The sequence below is a fragment of the Lissotriton helveticus genome, chromosome 4_1 (genome assembly GCF_964261635.1).
Source record: "Lissotriton helveticus chromosome 4_1, aLisHel1.1, whole genome shotgun sequence".
NCBI classification, from domain to species: domain Eukaryota; kingdom Metazoa; phylum Chordata; class Amphibia; order Caudata; family Salamandridae; genus Lissotriton; species Lissotriton helveticus.
The window spans coordinates 1,901,763,028-1,901,785,206 of record NC_136063.1 but is presented as its reverse complement, the minus strand read 5'-3'; the positions used below and the strand labels follow the sequence as shown (position 1 = coordinate 1,901,785,206).

The following is a 22,179-nucleotide window of genomic DNA, read 5'->3' as shown; positions in this document are numbered from 1 at the left end:
GACCTCGTAACTGACAAACAATGCTCCTTGCTTCTGCTTGATGCCTAGAAAGCATTTACAACTTCACTCACATTTGTCAATCAGTGAGTTACGTGGTGTAAGAGGTAAGAACGAGCTATAATTCATCCCAGGAGACTGGAAAACAGCTCTCTATCTCAAAAGTGATTACTAGCGATTAAAGGGCGATCTGTCATTCACCTCAGAAACCCAGCTAGTAGCCAGAAGTGGTTGTAATCATTCCGGAAATCGCAGAAACCTGTGTTTTATCTTTAATGAGTGTTTTTGTTCCATGCTTTTATCAGCTGGGGTTGCTTTGGAGCGTCTTGTGTGGGGGCAAGAAGTGCAGTGGCAAAGGGATATAAAGGGAACAGATCAGAGTGCACATCACGGTTCTGCCTGTAGGAGTGTAGGTGAAGGTGGTGTGTCAGGGTGAGGGGACTCGCCGCCTGTGAAGACGGAGCAGTGTTCTGGTACAGTCAGTGTTCACCTTATGCCTGTTATGGGGTCGGGAGAGCGCTTTCTGTAGCACCGACGTGCAGCGCTCAGGGGCTCTGACATGCAGATCCATGGAGAGAAAGGCAGACAGTGTAGTGAATCATTTCCGTGGATGTACTAGGCCTGGGCAGCAAATTCCGTTCCGCTCACGAAATTTGGGTAATTTCGCGCTCCGCGGAGAACGCAAAGTTGCCTAAAAGTCTGCGTTCCGCGAAATGTTTTGCTTGTTCACGTTCTCAAAATGCGTGTTCGCAAGTTATTTCTCCCCGAGCACGCAAACAGCAATTGCGAACAGGAAAAAAGCATTGCAAACAAGCAATTCCGCGTTTTCGCTCATTTTGTGCGTGTTCGTGGAGATTTTTTACCGTTTCGCGGAGATTTGCGTAACGCGATTACGCAAATTCCACCCATCCCTAGGATGTACCCATCAGTGTCCACGGGCTTGCGGATGCATAACTCTACAGAGGGAGGCACTGTGTCTACGTCATTTATACTCCCATTATAGGGGACGGGTCGCTTCGGAGACAGAGGCCCAGCATCTGGGTAATACTTTCTGTAGCATTGCAGCATACCACCATGGGGCTTCGAGGCGCATCAATATGCAAAAAGAGACACCGCATCCAGGGTATTACTTTCTGTAGCATTGTAGCATACTACTACACCACCCTAGGGCTTCGAGACGCATCGATATGCAAAAAGAGACACCGCATCCAGGGTATCTTTTTCTGCGGTGTTGTAGCACACTGTCCGGGATACATCATACAGCTCTATGCAGCTGGGGCCCAATATCTGGGAAACACTTCCGGTTGGTAGCACATGTTTTGTTGAGATAGGCATATCCGGGGAAGATGGAGAGCAACGCCGGGCAGTACTGTCTGTGCTCTTGCAGCACAGCACTCTGGAGCAGAAAGAGGGATTTCATGCACAGCATCTGCAGGCACGCAACGCCCATAGGACTCAAAGGGCTTCAGCCCCCCCGTCGTGTGTATCATCCTGGGTTGGGACAGCTTACCTGGCAAACACACAGTTTTTGAGCTGCTGTGGGCTGGCTGGTGTGGCGTCCGTCTTACTGCAGCCGCACCCGAGTACTTCGCTGGTCTTTAAAAGACCATTTACTTGTTAACAAGGCTTTGTTGTTTTTTCACCCGCTCCTAGAGCCCCTGCATCTTCACTCTGCCTATTCATTAAAGTTGCAAATTACTTTAGCTGCCACAGTGTGAGAATGCATTTCCTGAAAAGTAACATTAGGCTTTGTTTTTTGCAGTTTTATACCACTTCAAGACCCCCCCCCCCCCCCCAGGTATTGGGGCACCTTTGCATGAGCACCAGTTATATTAAACAAGATCACATTGCTGGAAGAATTAGCCCTCCCCCTTTCCTCCTCCCCCCTCCCCCCCCCCCCCCCCCCCCCCCCCCAAATGTTTATCCGCTAGGTCCTCCCCGAAATTTGGCTCTAGTTGCGCCTCTGGGCATCTGTGTAGTACTTTCTCTGGCTAACTGGGCTGCGAGATGCATATCTATACCTTGGAAAAATTGCGAAAAGGAACATGATGTTTTGCATATAATATTTTGCGCGCTCAGTAACTTTTTTTTTTATAGGAGGGAACAATGAATCATACAAAAAAATACATTTGTTTTGTTAAAATAATGACGCCCACTGATTTTTGCAATGATGGTGCTGCCATGGTCAGACGAAACGGAGCAAAGTGATTTTACCTTAATCTCTGTTTCACTTTCATCTTTCACGTTTTAAAAGTTGTATTTGTCCCATATGTCAGTTTTCGACAGCAAAACACAGAGGAGCTTGTTTGTGCCAGTTTCTCTGGTACAAACATCTTTATGGATACACAGAGCAGCAAACCCAGTTTGCTCTATTCCTCACCAGCCAGTCAGTGAAAATGGTGCAAGGGAGGAAGTGATGCATTTCTGCCCTGGTGTAAAGTTCATCTAATTTTGCCCATGGGATCCTTTGCTGTGAATCGAAACACTCACACGACCAATTTCACAACGCGTTTGTGAACTCAGGCTCAACGTAGGTGTGCAAACTAATTACTTTACATATCTAAAATGGCAATGGCATTCACAGAATAAGGAATGCTGACATTTTAGGTTAAGAAAGTACATTTACAATTTAGCAATTACAGCACAGTTGCGATGCGGTTTTAGGTGGGTGCCCCAGTGTACCTTCCAAGGGGATTGGCTTTTCAGCCAATTGTAGTCTTTAATTTTTGTTTGCTACAGGTGAAACTTCACATCTCAGCCCACACCTTGCACTCGGTTTAAAAACCCAGAACTGGTTGAAGGTGTTTCACCCTGTAGATACAACTTGGCAACTACACTTGTGCTTGTCAGACTTTCATACAAACACTGCGCCCGCGTTTATCAAAATCTAAACCCACTGACTGCCTGAAATGCAGACAGCTTTGCAAAAGCTGTTAAAACCCCCCATGTAGACACGGTCTGCTACATCAGGCAAAATCTGCCGTCGCTTCCTGCTTTATAACTTGCACATATTTCTTGTTCGACCTCTTCCCCAGAATTTTACGCTCTAGTTTCCTGTTACTGATTCTTTGATTTGCAGCCACTAAACGCTCTCACTAGATATCGGCGCTATACATATTACTACTGCCACCTAACTGAACACTGCACGACATCAGGGTCGGCTTTATGGTGGTGCCAACGGTGCAGCCGCACCTGGTGCTCAGCTGGGGGGAGGACGGTGCTGGCGTTATGTTGAGCAACAACCTATAGGTTTAAAAGCACCTGCTGCAAAGTTACTTTCGTGTCCATTTATCTATAGCAGTGCTAAGGGAGCAGCATTTATGGGAGATAAAACAATGTTGTTTCTTTTTACTTTCCCGTTACCACCCTGAAACTAGTTGAAACAGGGTTAATCCATCTGTTATGCTGTCTGGGCTGCTACCAAATGTGTTCTGTCCTGGTGTCATCAGCCCACCTCAGACAACAAGCATTCAACTCCCCATAATTCAACCCAGTGCCACACAATTCAACAACACGCATTTCAGCACCACACAGTTCCACATCATGCAAAATAATTACACTTCACATGCATGATACCACTCAACAGTACATAATTCAAGTACACCTATTTACACGCTACTCAATACCACATAAATACACCCCACATAAATGCACTCTATACCACATAACAACAATACATATAAATATACTCCACACCAGGCCTCATCATTCCACTCAACATAATGTCACTCATCACCACACTGTTCCATGCCGCATTATTCAACTCCACACAAATCAATTCTACACCACAAAATTTCCACACTAAACCACATCATTCCACAACAAGAATCCAATACACATCAAATATATCCAATTCACAACACATAATTAAACATCATACCACAAAATTCAACAGCACACCACATAATTAAACTCCACTAGAGAACACTCCACAACACAAAATACCATTCCAAATAATTACACTCCATGACACACACTCCCTCTCCACATAATTCCAATAAACTCAAAAACACATATTTACTATCCACATAATACCACTGCACACCATGACACACAATTCCACTACACAAATCTACTCCACACTACACAATTACGTGCCACACAAATGCCTTAACTAACTATCCAATCCAAACCACATAATTCCAATACACATCACACTTAACTTCAGAACACATAACTAAGAAATATTTACATTTACAACACTAATAACTCTAACTTTCCTTTTTTTAACACCCAAACACACAGATCTGGAGCTTAGCTCATACCTCTTTGTTTTTTTCATAACCAAAAATGAAAAGCTTTCCACACAGTTCCATTCCACACAAATTCAACTCCACACATTTCCAATCCACACCACAAAATTCGACACCAAACATAACACTCAACAACACAATTACACAACACACCACACACTTCCACATCATGCTACAAAATTCAATAGCACACCTCATAATTAAACTACACTACATACCGCAACACAAAATACCATTCCATATAATTACACAACATAACACACAATCCCACTTCACATAATTCCAATATACTCAATACCACATAATTTCACAGTGCACTATGGCAAGTAATTCCACCTCACTAATCCACACCACACAATTCTACGCCATGCAATTCCAAAACTAACTAATCCAGTCCATTTCACATAATTTCACTACACACCACACACATACACTCCATAACAGATACGTCAAAAACATTACCATTTACTTTGGTAATAGCTCTACTTCGAACAAATGTGAGACCTATTACATTTCCAATACTTCTTCAATATGTGTCTGTGTATGTGTGAGCCTTGGTGCGAGTGCGTGTAAGCATGCGTATGTGTGTGTATTTGGTTTGTGTGTGTATGTGTGTTTGTAGCACTTTCTGTGTGAGTCAGTGGCCCAATAACATTCCAGTGCGTGAGCCTCTGACCTTCCTTGTTTGTGTATCTGATTGGACGTGTGCCTGAGCATAACAGCTGGTTATTTGCTATGGGCCTGTGCAAGAGTGTGACAATGTTGAACTGGTACTTGTTTCAGTGTGTGCTTTTGTGTGCAAGTGGACTTCTCTATGAGAGTACCTCTGAGCATGCCTGCATTACCTGCCTACATGTGCCCATGCGCATTTGTGCCTGTGTATGTTTTAGTAGGCCACAGAGTGTACCCATGTGTACACGCATGCTTCTCTGAACCTCTGTGTGCATGCTTGTTTGTGATTGCAACCGATACGCAGCTTGAAGTGGGCCTTTTGTGAACGAACCCGGTCACCCCCACATGCCATGATGCTCTGTGTTCGAAAACACAGTTTATTTTCCCCAAAAAGGTGAATTCTTTTCGCAACCAAGACCAAGGAGAGCTGTGTCAGCAAGCGGCCCAGAGCAGCTGGAAGCACGAACATGCTTGCGATTGTAGGAGCCGTGCCAGGAACATATCAAGGCAGGGAGAGAAGATGGGGCAAGGGCAGGAGAGCAACAGAGTAGCTGGAATGAGGGAGAGGAGAAGATAAATCAACATGAGCAGTGGGGGAATGCGACTTGAAGAGCGTGGAGGGCGTGGGAATATGTATAACTATATATAATATACATGTAAAGCAATATATTAAACATGTGGGTGGGGAAGAAAGAAAGCCACACCTTGTGTGGCGGGTGGGGGAAGGGTTTGAGGGAGGAAGTTGCAACTTGGGAGCGAGTAACAGAACACAAGCAGTCCATGTAGTGCTGGAAGGAAAAGAAACAAGCGTTGGCAATGCAAATAGGTCTGGTTTATGAATCCACTATCATTCAAGACCTAGAAATTCATGTACACTAATGAGTGCCATACGGCATCAATTATGTTGTTATCTAAGAAGGTTTAATAGCATTGCAATGTCACATGTGTACTCCTGAAAGTTAAAACCCAGGCAGCTGGGTAAAGGAGCAAAATGATTATGGCTGTGGGGAGGCCTAGCACTTTTTGCGGTAGGACACAAGTTCTGCCCAATCAAAACATGTAGTCCTGGCTCCCAACATGGAGGTGGATGCTCACATAAATGTGAGGCTACAGCTGTGCTGTCATGCCACACCATAAAAAAGTAGTTCCCTAAATGAAAGCAGCATCAGCAGTGGACAGAAACAAGTCAACTAATCAAACCACTGTGAGACCAAAATGCTTCTGGGAGGGCAAAACACATGAATAGGGAGGCTAGCCATCAACTAAGAAGGAGGGAACTGAGATAGACAACAGAGACATCCAGTCATGAGCAACGGGCTGACCCAAAGCCACAAAGTATAGGTAATTTATTGGAAAAATACGTCTCCATAGACAACTAAATTTGTCTGTAGCCAAGACCTAAACATTTTATTTATTTATTTAAATTTATATGTCAGTGCACAGCGACCCAAAAGGGTTTCCCGGCGCTATCAAGAAACAGCGGAGGAAGAGAGAGAGACCTATCGGCTAAAAAGCCAGGTTTTAAGATACTTTTGAAACAATAGGAGATTGGATTGAGTGTGGAGAGACAGAGGGAGAGTATTCTTGCTATTCAAATCCTGATCAGCAGTTAGTGTATTCCACCACTGAGTTTCTCTTCTGTGATGCATGTTAAAATATACATGTAACAAAATAAAATATTACACAATTAGCTGTTCCCTGAACTTATCCAAACAAAATCTTCAGAACATCAGAATGGCCTTGGCTGTCGAATGGACTCGAAGTGGATATCAGTGATGGAAATCACCTTACAGGGATGCCAACCAAAACAACATTTTTTGTGAAGCGATCCAGTCTTGAGCAGTGATATTGGCTAAATAACTAAGAGAAAATAAATTGATACATTAAGTAGCAGAATTTGAGGGAGACCTATATTAGACATGTACTGGAATATGTCTTTTGTAATAGCCATTTCAATATTTTCCTTAATTAACATTTTATTACTAACAATTACAATATAGGATATAGGTAAACTGAATATGGTTACAATTCTGCTACATTTGATATGATCATCAAATGTATTCTTCAATGAAAGAGGATAATGTTCACCATGCATATTTCGAATGAACCACATGCACATTACTTACTTGTCCATAAAAGGCTACTCTGAAAAATGTGCCTAAAAGACGTTTCCCAGTGTGCATGACCTCCAGAATTTTGGTGTAGGCTCCGTGAAGCGTCCTATAGAGCTGTGTAAGTTTCTGGAAAAGAGGAAGTAGAAGATATTATTCCTTTACATATTTCAACAAAACATACTGGATACATTCAACACTGCATGTATGCGTTCTATCAAGGACAAGCTTCATCCATTGCAAGACACGGGACTGGGCATGATGACGAGTAATCTTCTCCAAAAGACGTTATACTGGTATGCCAACGAAATTTAGACTTTTAGAGATATAACTGCAAAAATAGTGAACCACTGGTACTGCAACACACTCTCATAAAAAACAATGGAGGGAGGGAAATACAATGACACCCTATTAGATTTAAAGTTAAATAAATGAAATGAATTTGACATTAAAAATTCTCGATATATATTTGAGGTGATAAAAATATATATTTATTGATTATTTCTTTATAAAAATAATAAGCTTAATTAAAAAACTTAGGAATAAACTTCAAAACGTAAAAAAAGTTTTAAACGTTTTTGAATTAAATATATAGCTTTTAACAAGGCCTAATAAATATTAAATAAAATTAAAAATAGTAGTGAGGGTGAATCTTTTTTTAATATATCGTTTTATATGTATAGGTAGGTATACATGAAATCAGAGGTACTTGCCAATGTTTTCTCAGGGGCCAAAATGTATGGTATGCAGTGTAATTGACAGCTGCATTGGTACTAGCAGGAACTGGTGAACAGAAAAAAATGTGCATGGTGGACTGAGTCACGAAGCTCAGTTGAAGAATTTTTGACCACATCACCTTCCCTTAAACCAGTTTCTTTAGGAGATATAGATCTGAACAGACAGAGTTTATTAAGTGCGATTAATGTATCATAATAATATCTTATTTAAAGCCCTTTAACAATTCCTGTAAAGCAGCCTTCAGGGCTTACGATCACTACTCTTGGTGAAGACAAAGGGAATGCCTTGGCCAGCCATATGGAATTTAAACAGTATTTGGACACCAGCAGTATCCACCACAATTGCTGCAAATTATGCATCTACTGCCCTGTGACCAAGAGATAAGACCGTACAATCTATTGCCTTCTAAAAAAGGCTAATTTAAGTTAGTGAGCGCTTTAAAAAACAATAATTTACTGAGGTGGCTAGATGCAGTCTAGTGTTTCTGTTTTAGACCTAGTTGCAGGGGTATTTGCATAGAATCCTAGATTTGCCACTTTAAAAACACATGCTGGTACAAAAGGGTTGAAAAGACTGGATTCCCATTGTGGACATGTTCCCTTTTTCCCTATGAAGGGCATTATTTGGGCCTCACCATGGACACCATCTCCACCCTGCTTGCGGTGCAGTAAGCGAGCTGGAAAAAATGGAACCAGAAGCCATGAGTTCTAATCCAGCTTCTCCATGTGACCAAATGACTGCTGGAACGTCACTATGACTGATTTAATTAAACACTATCGCATGCTAGTTGTCAAGTCAAGTTGTTTTATTTTGAAAACATACAGCCATAAACAACACATAAAAACATCATTAAGCCCTTGCGTGCTCGTGACGGCCCCCGGCCGTCATGCGTCACGGTGGGCATGTGCGGGGGACGGCCGGGGGCCGTCCGAACTCCGCCCACTCAATTAAACTCCAGCACAGCGCTAAAATGCACCGCACATGCAAGGGGTTAAAAAAGTAAGAGGAAAACAAAAAATAAAAATACATATAAACAAATGTATTAAATAACAGCGAACCCCAAACCTGCAGGTAGGCCATAAAAATGCATGAATATAAAACATGTTCTAAACAGCCAGAACGCAATCAGAGATGGGAAGACTATTCTAGTACACATCCAGAGATCTCCTTCACTCAACAACAGTTTATAAAAAGGCACCGACCCTTTGACATACATCACAGGTATGTAACATGGTAGTTAACTGGCAAGAGGCTCAGGGGAACAAATACTCACTGATGACAAATGCATTGGAGTGGTAACTAGTTTGAATCCCAGCAAACCAGACTCAGCCTTTCACCCTTCTGAGGTCAGTAACTACAGTACCATAAAACTGGTTAAAAATTAACACCTGTTAATCACAGAGCTTAGAAACTGTATTAAGTGCTATATAACATATTATTATTGTTGCTAATTCATCATGTACATGCTCTTATATTATGGTAACTATATAACTGTGCGGAATTCTCAAACTTCCAACACACCCATTACTGGCAAAACTGGATTCCAGGGGCCGTATTAGGGTGTAGGCGCATTTTCATTGTTTGCGCCGGGTGCACCTTTAAATTTCTGTTCCTGGTGCAAACAATGAAAATTCGCCCTATTACCATGAATGCACTGCCCCAGAGGCAACCGCGAACACGCAGTGCCCATGGGGCAAAGCATTCACTGTGCAGGCGGCAACCTGGCTGCACTTTCAAAGGGGATTAGAGTTTCCCTTGCAGGCGGGTGCCTTCAGTGACTGCACCTGCCAGCATGGGGATGTCTGGTGTGTTCCATCGGACCTCCTTTACCCCCTGCAGAAGTTGCTCTCCGGAGCGCCACTTTTTAAATGGCGCACTGTCAGGACGCCTTCTGAGGGCTGCTTTGCCGCAGTGCCTTTGTCGGTAATACCGCGCCGGTGCAGAGGCAAAGGGATTCTCTCATTTGCATCGGGCAAATGAGTGAATGCCTTCTTGAAAATAGCGCTGGTGATTTATGCGTGCCAGCGCTGTCAGTATTACAGAGGGGGCGCACAAGTGTCAACGGTCCCTTCTGTAATACCAAAGTGCCCCGGGGGTGCACAAAGTGGGGAAAAACGGCTGTTGTGTTCCCGGGGCACTATATGTAATATGGCCCACAAAGTCACAAAGCTGTATTCTCTTTTCAGCTGACAGTAAAATGACTACAGGGCTGGTAATTAACTTAAACCGAGCCACTCCCTGCCCCGTTCAGGACTGCTTCCCTAAGGTATTAGTTTGCATTCCTCATTAGCATTTCTAAAGTAAGCATGTTCCTAAATAGGTGTTAGCAGGGACATTGTGTTGGGCAGGATTCTTTTGGTGCTGCACGTTTCTTATTCCTATTTACCTTGTAAATAAAGCTTGCTCCTCAGAGGTCCCTCTGTGTATATGTTGCTCACATGCCGAGGTGCATCATTGCAGGGCCCACGAAGGCTTCCCAGCCTGCCCCCTTGGCTCACTTTCAAAGGTCAGCAGGCAGTCAAGTCAACAGTTACAAAGTGATAAGGTTCACCAGGGGGCCGCATAAAAAGGATTGGAGCTCTGTACTTTCAGTATCTGGCTATGAAACTAATATATATATATATATATATTTAAAAAATGCTATTCTTTAATGCACATTTAATTCGAGAATTAAATGTCCTGTAAAATCTGATTTTATTCTTGCAACATCATTAATGAATATTGCAAATTAATTTACAATAATATTACACATTCAAATACTTTTTTTAAAAGCATTTAATGCTTAATTAATTTTCTTTAGACTTTGCAGTATGAGATCTTCGCCTCCATGGTGGAGATTTCTAACAGGTGGAAAGTTACTACTCGCTAATGGTAAATTCTGTTATAGGAGGCTTCACCCGGACATTTGAGAAGGAGGAGACATGTACATCTACTTTCAAAGAAGAGAGTTACCCAAGTAAACCAGAAAGGACTGGGTGAGTGAAATCAGAAAAAAGGGGGGGTTTCCTTTCTGTGTTTATCAGTTGAATCTAAACCATTTGGCAAAGACAGATAGACTTAAACAATTTTCACATGACATGAAAGGAATATAAAATACTAAAGAAACTTTATGGGTACATTTCTAACAAATTTATTCTTAGAAAAGTCAGGTTAAAAAAATAACTACAATACACAAATTTAAAAACAATATAAAACCTGTACGAAGACAATATGTATATGGTTGCTCTAAACAAAGGTGTCCTAGTTCTCATACAATTCTGAATTGATCTGTACAACTTTGTTTGCAAATACTTAACTTGTAATATGCAATCTCATACAATTATTACACAATATAAAAACATTTACAGTCCTTGTGTCGACCCGTTTCGGTGATTCGTTACTTGGAGTCAAATAAACACCTTCCTCAGGACAGACTTAAACAAAAGCCAGGTAATTTCTTTCTTAAAAGGAGAATGCATACAGTTAGTCTTCGATTTGTGATGTAAAAAAGTTCCTATCCTATACATGTCATGATTCTATCTGCCTGAATCAGATCCTTATTACATTGACTGATTTATTAGACTTACTCTTGTTAAATGTTGATCTTTACTTTTTCATATTCATGGCTCGTCACTTTGATTTTTCGAGTCCTTCTTTAGGTTCTGATTCTCTTAAGTCATTAATAGAACCTATTTGGAGTAAATGAATAGGTCACACCTAGTCATTTACATGAATTTACTAGACAGACTTAACTTTTGCCAGGAATACATTTTTCCTGTCACACTTACATCTCAGCGGATACTATGGTCATATCCTTTGCAGCTTGCGATCACTCAGTATTTTCGTTTTCACTATTGTGTCGTTAGTGCCAGTATTTACATGTGGCTTCGCCTCTGGTGTCTATGAAATCAAAGACATATAGGATAACGTTGTTGGCATCCCCAAGTATTCTAGATAAGAAAAAATGTTATTTCATCCATATTCACTCTACTTACTTGGTGGCCTTCCCGCTGCTGTGGACTATGGCTGGCTCAGTTTTGTCCTTAAATTTCCTTCATATATTCTCAGGGTATATTTCTTTGTATCCCTCTTGGCCTGGTCAGCTCAGCTTTGTTATCTGAAGGGGGCCCACCTGTCGGTTGAGGTATTTATGGTTTTTTATATTTATTGTATAGAGATCTCCCAGTCAGTTCTTTATATTATGAGTGCCTCAAAGACATGTTATCAGCGGGTTTCTTTTGTGCCATATACTACAAATACATTCTTTATATTTGTGATCCTGACCTATCAACATCATAGTTTCTGTAAATATTAAGATGTTACCATCAACATTCCCGCAGCTGGCCCTGCGAGTGAACAAACGGGGATTTTAACTTTCCTCCTCGACCTAATATCATCCCGCAGCTGGCCCTGCGAGTGAACAAACGGGGATTTTAACTTTCCTCCTCAACCTAATGCCTTTACGATATGGGCAATATGGCAATGGTATATGCTCTGTGTCTTTAACGTAATCACAGGGCAGTGTGATGGTGATTTAAACCCAAGCTTTTAGTTATCTATTTCTAATATAACCTGAATAATTCTCTTGTTTGCGCCCCGCTAGATTTTGTATCATCTTACCTTAGCCGGCACGTTCGTTACGCCTTCCCGTCCTCTCGCGTTCAAGTCAGTTGCTTGAACGTTGTGGGGAACGGCCCTCTTTTATAGTGTGATTTTGCCTAAATTAATTAGATAATTGGTTGATTTCATTCTGCTGATGCATTTAGCGCAACAAGTGTCCGCCATTTTAGTAGTTCATACATTCCTTCTATCCCTTTAACCCTTATGCAGTCCAGTATCTATAAAAACTACCCTTCCGAAATCTCGGCCAATATCTTGCCCACTATTCTGGGGGTGATTGTTAACCCCAATCTTAGGTACTTGGTTTCGGTTGTGTTTGTTAACTTTGTTTTAAATCTAACAGGTATTTTCGATATAGTCGGTACTTTGTTTATCGCCGCCATTTTAGTAGTTTTTTGCTGGCCGTTTTTGTAGTCCACGCATCCTTCAGCTTGCTAGTCTCTACCCTATATATGTATTCAACCTGTTGTTTTATACCTCTTTTTCATAAAATATATGTTCTTATTTACATATTACAATTCAAGAAGAAATATTTTGATCTTATTCATTTGGGCTTTCAATAGTACAATGATTTGCATAACAACATTCGGGTAAATTGTACTATTATCACCAAAACAGTCATACACAGAGTTTTTGTTAATATACATTTTCAACTGTGCATTGCGATTTAGTTTACTCTCAGTGTTATTATGTCCACATTATCCATGGCAAAATAATGAGTCTGTCTTTGATTTCTCAGTCTATACAAAAAAAACTTTTTTGATCACAATTTTATATTCCTACAAAGTACTTACAAAATGTACTTGCTTGCCTCGAATGTCGTTGAGCATCACATATGTATCATTAGGTGTTCACCATATCAGTCTCCCTACCATGTCTCCGATTTCCCCTTATCCCGTGATCAAAGGACAGAATCTTTCAGTATTTGGTTGGGGAGCATACAATTTAATGATGGTAACTGCTGGCTACTACCATAAGGTCCTTTTCTACATTACCATACAGAGAAAAAAGTTTTTTTGCTTACAGATGAGACACTCAATGTTTCTATATGATGCTCTCAGACTTACAGTATGTTTTGTGGCCAATATTCCCTTTGTTTGTTAATATTGCAACTCACTCTCTATTTAACATTTTGTTGACCATTTCTTATTCTATACTCATACTATTTATGATCACATTGTTGTTATTCACCTAAGGGTTTGCGAATGCTACCTCACCATTCTCTCCCATTCTTCTCTTCCATTAAGTCCCAGATAATAGCTTTTAAATTTAGACATAAAGAATTGTTCTCTTTGTTTACGTCTCTTATCTATGTCTCCTCCTCTAGCTGATGGTTTCATTTTTTCGAGGATGAACCATTTAAGATCATCATCTTTGTGTTTTTCTGTAATCCAGTGCTCAACTGGAGGGGCATTCTTTTTGTGATTCTTGAGTGCTGATCGATGTTCTGTGAGACGTAACCTCATCTCACAACTAGTTTCTCCGATATAGCATTTTTGACACGGACAGACGAGCATGTATACTACGTTGCTGGTCATGCAGTTCACATGATCGTTCATCCAGTGTGAAATTCCATGAATTTCTACCTTATCCGTTTTTATAATGTTTTTACAGTGGGAACAAGTTCCACATGGTAAATTACCTCTGATGGCGGTATTACCTGTTATGCTCATCTGATATCCTCTATTGGGTTCTCTAAACGTTTTTACCAATTGGTTTCTGATGGTTTTGTTTCTTCTGTAAGCATAGATGGGTTTTTCTAATCTAGCTTGACCAGGTTTATTCAGTAACGCCCAATTTTTATTAATCAGGTTTTAAACTTTGTAACTAAATCCATTGTAATCCGAAACCATTACTAAATCTGGTTTTGGTTTTTGGGTATCTTCTTTGGGCTCAAATAGGCAGTCACGGTTAAAATACTTAGCACGTTTATATGCCTCTTTTATTAGTCTTTTTGGATATCCAGTATCAGTTTCTGTTTTAAAGTTTCCGCGTGGACCTCAAATGTACGTCTGTCAGTACAATTACGCCTTATCCTGAGGAACTGACTAAGCTTACAGAAGAAACAAAACCATCAGAAACCAATTGATAAAAACGTTTAGAGAACCCAATAGAGGATATCAGATGAGCATAACAGGTAATACCGCCATAAGAGGTAATTTACCATGTTGAACTTGTTACCACTGTAAAAACATTATAAAAACGGATACGTTAGAAATTAATGGAATTTCACACTGGATGAACGATCATGTGAACTGCAGGACCAGCAACGTAGTATACATGCTCGTCTGTCCGTGTCAAAAATGCTATATCGGAGAAACTGGACGTGAGATGAGGTTACGTCTAACAGAACATCGATCAGCACTCAAGAATCACAAAAAGAATGCCCCTCTAGTTGAGCACTGGATTACAGAAAAATACAAAGATGATGATCTTAAATGGTTCATCCTCGAAAAAATGAAACCATCAGCTAGAGGAGGGGACATGAATAAGAGACGTAAACAAAGAGAACAATTCTTTATGTCTAAATTTAAAAGCTATTATCTGGGACTTAATGGAAGAGAAGAATGGGAGAGAATGGTGAGGTAGCATTCGCAAACCTTTAGGTGAATAACAACAATGTGATCATAAATAGTATGAGTATAGAATAAGAAATGGTCAACAAAATGTTAAATAGAGAGTGAGTTGCAATATTAACAAACAAAGGGAATATTGGCCAGAAAACATACTGTAAGTCTGAGAGCATCATATAGAAACATTGAGTGTCTCATCTGTAAGCAAAAGAACTTTTTTCTCTGTATGGTAATGTAGAAAAGGACCTTATGGTAGTAGCCAGCAGTTACCATCATTAAATTGTATGCTCCCATACCAAATACTGAAATATTCTGTCCTTTGATCACGGGATAAGGGGAAATCGGAGACATGGTAGGGAGACTGATATGGTGAACACCTAATGATACATATGTGATGCTCAACGACATTCGAGGCAAGCAAGTACATTTTGTAAGTACTTTGTAGGAATATAAAATTGTGATCAAAAAAGGTTTTTTGTATAGACTGAGAAATCAAAGACAGACTCATTATTTTGCCATGGATAATGTGGACATAATAACACTGAGAGTAAACTAAATCGCAATGCACAGTTGAAAATGTATATTAACAAAAACTCCGTGTATGACTGTTTTGGTGATAATAGTACAATTTACCCGAATGTTGTTATGCAAATCATTGTACTATTGAAAGCCCAAATGAATAAGATCAAAATATTTCTTCTTGAATTGTAATATGTAAATAAGAACATATATTTTATGAAAAAGAGGTATAAAACAACAGGTTGAATACATATATAGGGTAGTGACTAGCAAGCTGAAGAATGCGTGGACTACAAAAACGGCCCGCAAAAAACTACTAAAATGGCGGCGATAAACAACGTACCGACTATATCGAAAATACCAGTTAGATTTAAAACAAAGTTAACAAACACAACCGAAACCAAGTACCTAAGATTGGGGTTAACAATCACCCCCAGAATAGTGGGCAAGATATTGGCCGAGATTTCGGAAGGGTAGTTTTTATAGATACTGGACTGCATAAGGGTTAAAGGGATAGAAGGAATGTATGAACTACTAAAATGGCGGACACTTGTTGCGCTAAATGCATCAGCAGAATGAAATCAACCAATTATCTAATTAATTTAGGCAAAATCACACTATAAAAGAGGGCCGTTCCCCACAACGTTCAAGCAGCTGACTTGAACGCGAGAGGACGGGAAGGCGTAACGAACGTGCCGGCTAAGGTAAGATGATACAAAATTTAGCAGGGCCCAAACGAGAGAATTATTCGGGTTATATTAGAAATAGATAACTAAAAGCTTGGGTTTAAATCACCATCACACTGCCCTGTGATTACGTTGAAGACACAGAGCATATACCATTGCCATATTGCCCATATCGTAAAGGCATTAGGTTGAGGAGGAAAGTTAAAATCCCCGTTTGTTCACTCGCAGGGCCAGCTGCGGGATGATATTAGGTCGAGGAGGAAAGTTAAAATCCCCGTTTGTTCACTCGCAGGGCCAGCTGCGGGAATCTTGATGGTAACATCTTAATATATACAGAAACTATGATGTTCATAGGTCAGGATCACAAATATAAAGAATGTATTTGTAGTATATGGCACAAAAGAAACCCGCTGATAACATGTCTTTGAGGCACTCATAATATAAAGAACTGACTGTGAGATCTCTACACAATAAATATAAAAAACCATAAATACCTCAACCGACAGGTGGGCCCCCTGCAGATAACAAAGCTGAGCTGACCAGGCCAAGAGGGATACAAAGAAATATACCCTGAGAATATATGAAGGAAATTTAAGGACAAAACTGAGCCAGACATAGTCCACAGCAGCGGGAAGGCCACCAAGTAAGTAGAGTGAGTATGGATGAAATAACATCTTTTCTTATCTAGAATACTTGGGGATGCCAACCACGTTATCCTATATGTCTTTGATTTCATAGACACCAGAGGCAAAGCCACATGTAAATACTGGCACTAACGACACAAAAGTGAAAACGAAAATACTGAGTGATCGCAAGCTGCAAAGGATATGACCATAGTATCCGCTGAGATGTAAGTGTGACAGGAAAAATTTATTCCTGGCAAAAGTTATGTCTGTCTAGTAAATTCATGTAAATGACTAGGTGTGACCTATTCATTTACTCCAAATAGATTCTATTAATGACTTAAGAGAATCAGAACCTAAAGAAGGACTCGAAAAATCAAAGTGACGAGCCATGAATATGAGAAAGTAAAGATCAACATTTAACAAGAGTAAGTCTAATAAATCAGTCAATGTAATTAGGATCTGATGACATGTATAGGATAGGAACTTTTTTACATCACAAATCGAAGACTAACTGTATGCATTCTCCTTTTTAGAAAGAAATTACCTGGCTTTTGTTTAAGTCTGTCCTGAGGAAGGTGTTTATTTGACTCCAAGTAACGAAGCACCGAAACGCGTCGACACAAGGACTGTAAATGTTTTTATATTGTGTAATAATTGTATGAGATTGCATATTACAAGTTAAGTATTTGCAAACAAAGTTGTACAGATCAATTCAGAATTGTATGAGAACTAGGACACCTTTGTTTAGAGCAACCATATACATATTGTCTTCGTATAGGTTTTATATTGTTTTTAAATTTGTGTATTGTAGTTATTTTTTTAACCTGACTTTTCTAAGAATAAATTTGTTAGAAATGTACCCATAAAGTTTCTTTAGTATTTTATATTCCTTTCATGTCATGTGAAAATTGTTTAAGTCTATCTGTCTTTGCCAAATGGTTTAGATTCAACTGATAAACACAGAAAGGAACCCCCCCTTTTTTTCTGATCTAACATGTACGTCTACACCTGTGTGTAAAATCCCACTCAGAAATGAATAGCAAGCACATAAGTAGGGAGTTACTCCTCGGTGTAGGACTAAATACCTATGTGAGTAGATATTCGTGTATATATTTACCTTTGTGAATTGCGCCGAGTGTGTTTCCAGTTCATCGGTTGTCTGCCACTAATACAGCAAGTTACCTGGTTCTGAGACGGTACCTCCAAGCTGCTATCTGGGAAAGCTCTACAAATATCTGTCTACTCCTGGATCGCATGAATTGAATCACTCAGGAGCATCCCAAAGAGGAGGCCTGCCATAACTTACCCCACTAACAATCGATAAGTAAACAACAGAGATACGAAGACAAAACGACCTGCATGCTCATTACCAACCAAGAATGGACCACACATCACACTTCAACTTCCAAATGGCAATTTCCTAAGCAACTTAAAGGCACTTGGGTTGTAGCAAGTACGTTATAAGCAATGAATAGTATAACATTGCTTCATTTGGCGCAATATGAAATGACATGACAAAGCATACCAACAATATTGGACTAGGGGTGTGAAAGTCGCATAATGTGCTTTCACATAATTTCACAAAATTTCTGAAAAAGGTTGCAAAATTGCACGAAATGCAAATCCATCATTTAGCACCATATATTAGTATTAAATACATACGTGCCCCAATTTTTGATGCAAGAACGCATCTTGCTTAAGGAAGAAGTTGTGGCGCAGTGGGCTGAGATGGTGACTTGGGAGTTCGGAATGCAATTTTGGGTTTGAGGGTGCACAAAATCCTGTGATCCTGGGCAAATCATTTAATGTTCCCGTGCCCATGAACAGTGTCTGGATACTCTCATGGGTGACAAGCCGTGCTATATAAGTCTACATACTAACTAACTAACTTGATATAAAAAAGTGCATAAACACACTTGATGTAGGAGCAACAGCTGGTCACATTCTGGCTATCTGCATTATTCCCACGGGCTCACAGTAAAATTGTGCCACAAATGAGGCATAATCACATAAATTTCACTTAACAAGTGTAATGCAAATTTCCCCAAATTATGTGAAATATACACGCATAGTTTAAATTTTGCCAGGCCTACATAGGACTCAATTTACTAATCATTTTGTGGAAATGCAGCTCTTTTTTATGTCTAAGTGTTAAGTTGAATATGCATTAGTAAGATTCTGATTTTGATTCACAAAACCAATATTTACAATAATAGAAACGCAAATTCACTTGCCTACACAGAAATGTCCACCAGTGTGGTAGACTTTTCTATAGGAGTACATCTGTGCAGAAAGAAGAAAGGAGAGGAAAGCGGCAAGAGGCATTGCTGAGGATGGTGGCCATACATACTCTTGTGTACATTCACATTTTCTGACTTTTGTGGCTGATGTAAAATATGTGAATGGGGTTTCCCACGGCAGAAGCCCATATAAAATCATCCCTGTTAAGGGCAAGAGTAAGGCTGCTTTTTAGGGTATGAAATAGAAATATCCACAGTAGAGATAAAGGAACAAAAATACATGTGCAAATACATATTTCTGCTGTACTTACTCATGTGGCTGTATTTACTCACGTGGATTGACTTGCATAGCTGCATGGTCGGTTGTCGACTGCCTGGCTAAACAGAATACTTTCGAGATGGCATCACTAGCCAGGCAAATAGTTATGTTGGGCCCGATTCACAAAGACAAACTTACACTTTTGTGTAAGTTTACTACTTTTCAGTATTCACAAAGGCAAACTTAAACCAAAAGTCCAAATGTACTACTTTTCTGTATTCACAAAGATAAACTTAGATCAAAAGTCTAACTTAGACTAAAAGTCTAACTTTACTATTTTTCAGTATTCTCAAAGATGGGTTACTACTACTAAAGTTAGAACTTTTGTCTAAGTTTACCTTTGTGAATACCGAAATGTAGTAAAGTTAAACTGTTGGACCAAGTTTCCCTCTGTGAATACTGAAAAGTTGTATAGTTAGATTTTTGGTCTAAGTTTACTTTTGTGAATAGCAAAAAGTAGTAAACATACACATGTAAGTTTAGCTCTGTTAATCAGGCTCTTGATTGTCAGAGGATCTGTCTAGCATGCGCTTTCAAGAAAATAAAATTATAATTGTGATTGGGAAGGTTCTGTGTAATGCGTATTGTTGGATGGAAGTGTCAAGAGCTTTGGGGCACTAAAATACTACACGGTGTACCTAGATAATACTCAATGTGTGTTAGGAGTTCTGTCTAATCTGTTCTCAGTGGCATGTCATTGGGGCAAGCGCAGCAGTGCACTCAGTCATAGCAAACTATCTATCACCTCTGTGCTATGCTGGATATTTGCAATGCTGTCTATCTAACGAGATCCATTCCAAGTTTGTGTCTTTGTTGCTGCTATTTAAAATAAATTGCTTGGTAGGAGATAGTTGGGCTTCTTGCCGGCTAATGCCACCTAAACTAAATAGTGACAACCTAACATGGGTGTATTAAGTGTGGGGGACACAAGGGATGTATCCCCCACAGATTTTAGATTGGAGGGGATACGGGGGACAAGGGTGGACGGGGAGGGTATAAAACAGTTTTCCCTCTCACTTCTATGATTGGCAGAGCCATTAGCACACAAATGCGATACCTATAATGGCCCTGCACTTACACTGCAGACCTGCTTTCAATTATCTGTGAACAATCTGATGGTCTCAAAATGAAGGTGAGTCAGGAGGCCACCTATGCCCTCTGCTCTTTTGTTTGTGCTGTTTACAGCTGCCCCCATTCTGCATATGTGAGGACAAACCAGTGCTTGCTGATTGTTGTCTGCATTCTGCCATTCTTAGCCCTACTTCCACCTGCTGCTTTGAAGACAAGCCCTGCAGGGTAATGAGGAAGATCTAAAGTGGGAACAGAGCCTATGACAGATGTTTCAGACTGGATGAAGACCAACTGCCTAGAACTGAACACAGACAAGATAACAGTGCTCATCTTTGGTCGTACTTCCTGCCCCTGGGATGCCTCCTGGTGGCACTCACCCTCGGTTCTGCACGTACCCCCACCACCCACGCCAGGAACCTGGCCATCATATTGGACAGCATGCTCTCCAAGAAGTGCCAGGTGAACACAGTAACCTCCACAAGTTGCGACATCCTCTGAATGTTCCATAAGATCCCACCCAGCACCAGGAAAACAAGCCCTCAACACCAGCCGATTGGACTACGGAAACTCAACCTATGCTGTAATCACAACCCATCTACTTAAACGACTTCAGAACATCCAAAACATGGCCACCAGACTCATACAGGATCCCTTAAGATGATCAAGCATAACTCCCCACCTCAGAGACCTCCACTGGCTCCCAATCAAGAAAAGATGCCACTCCAAACTACTCACTAAAGCGTTCAAGGCCCTCCACAACATAGGACCACTCTACATCAACCATCGACTGACCTTCCACCAGCCCACTAGACAGCTCCGCTATGCCCCCCTAGCCCTTGCACAGGTTCCAGAAGTCCCCCGGGCCCAGGGAGCAGGCGATCCTTCTTCTATCATCCTGCAAACTCCTGGAGCTACATGCCCCTCCAACTCCAGACCTCCACCACCCTCGCTGACTTCAGGAGAGCACTCAAGTCCTAGCTGCTCGACTAATCATCTCAGACTCATTATCTGGATACCACCCCCCCACCCCAGGGTGATAAGTCACGCTCTACAAATCTGAACTGATTGATTGATTGACTCAGCTTGAGGCTAAAAAGGAGGCTCCATGAAATACAGTATTTGCCTAGCATGACACCATTCAGTAAAACAAGGAAGCCGAGATTGAGCCCAGATTTGACCTTTTAACACTGCATGATTAAGCTTCTAGAATGGTATCTCTTTCTGACATTTATGCCTAATGTTTTTTGCCTAGTTAATTAATGGTTAGATTACAGCCTGGGTGACAGGCAAAAGCCACGTTTTATTTTGGGCTGTTTTGCCTAGCCTTATTATTTATGTTGTTGTTATTATTACATACTTGAGAATATTGACGTATGTTATGATCTTTTCTGCTTTGAATATTCTCATTTGACTTGTGTTATAATTCCTTTTATTAATTTTCAAGTTTTATGAAGACAGACAGAAAATAAATCGACAAATGAAAAAAGTATAATGGTTACACGTCAGGGTGCATTGCCGATAGTCGAGCAAGGCATCAGCAATACAATGTTTGTATCAATGCATATTCATAATTCTGCACACATTTCATGTTACAGGGAAATACAGTGAGGGCAAAAGGCTCTAAATAGCAAGATACAGTTTGACCTTCACAGTGGTTAGATTGCGTATTGCATTGTGGTCTATCAGAATCTGTGCCCTGGCAGCATATAGATCACAGGCATAGAATGCTTACTCTAATATGTGGGTTGGGCCACAGGAGGTTGATAGTTCAACAT

At 40.4% G+C, this 22,179-nt stretch overlaps 1 protein-coding gene across 2 annotated transcripts in view; it reads right to left on the bottom strand.

Moving 5' to 3' along the window:
* Positions 1-22,179, bottom strand: part of DOCK11 (dedicator of cytokinesis 11) — a 1,219,508-nt gene that overhangs the window by 165,618 nt on the left and 1,031,711 nt on the right. For both annotated transcript variants that reach the window (XM_078688544.1, XM_078688546.1), the window contains one exon: positions 7,049-7,162. In XM_078688544.1, the coding sequence (XP_078544670.1) occupies positions 7,049-7,162 (114 nt within the window). The remainder of the gene's footprint in view (positions 1-7,048; positions 7,163-22,179) is intronic.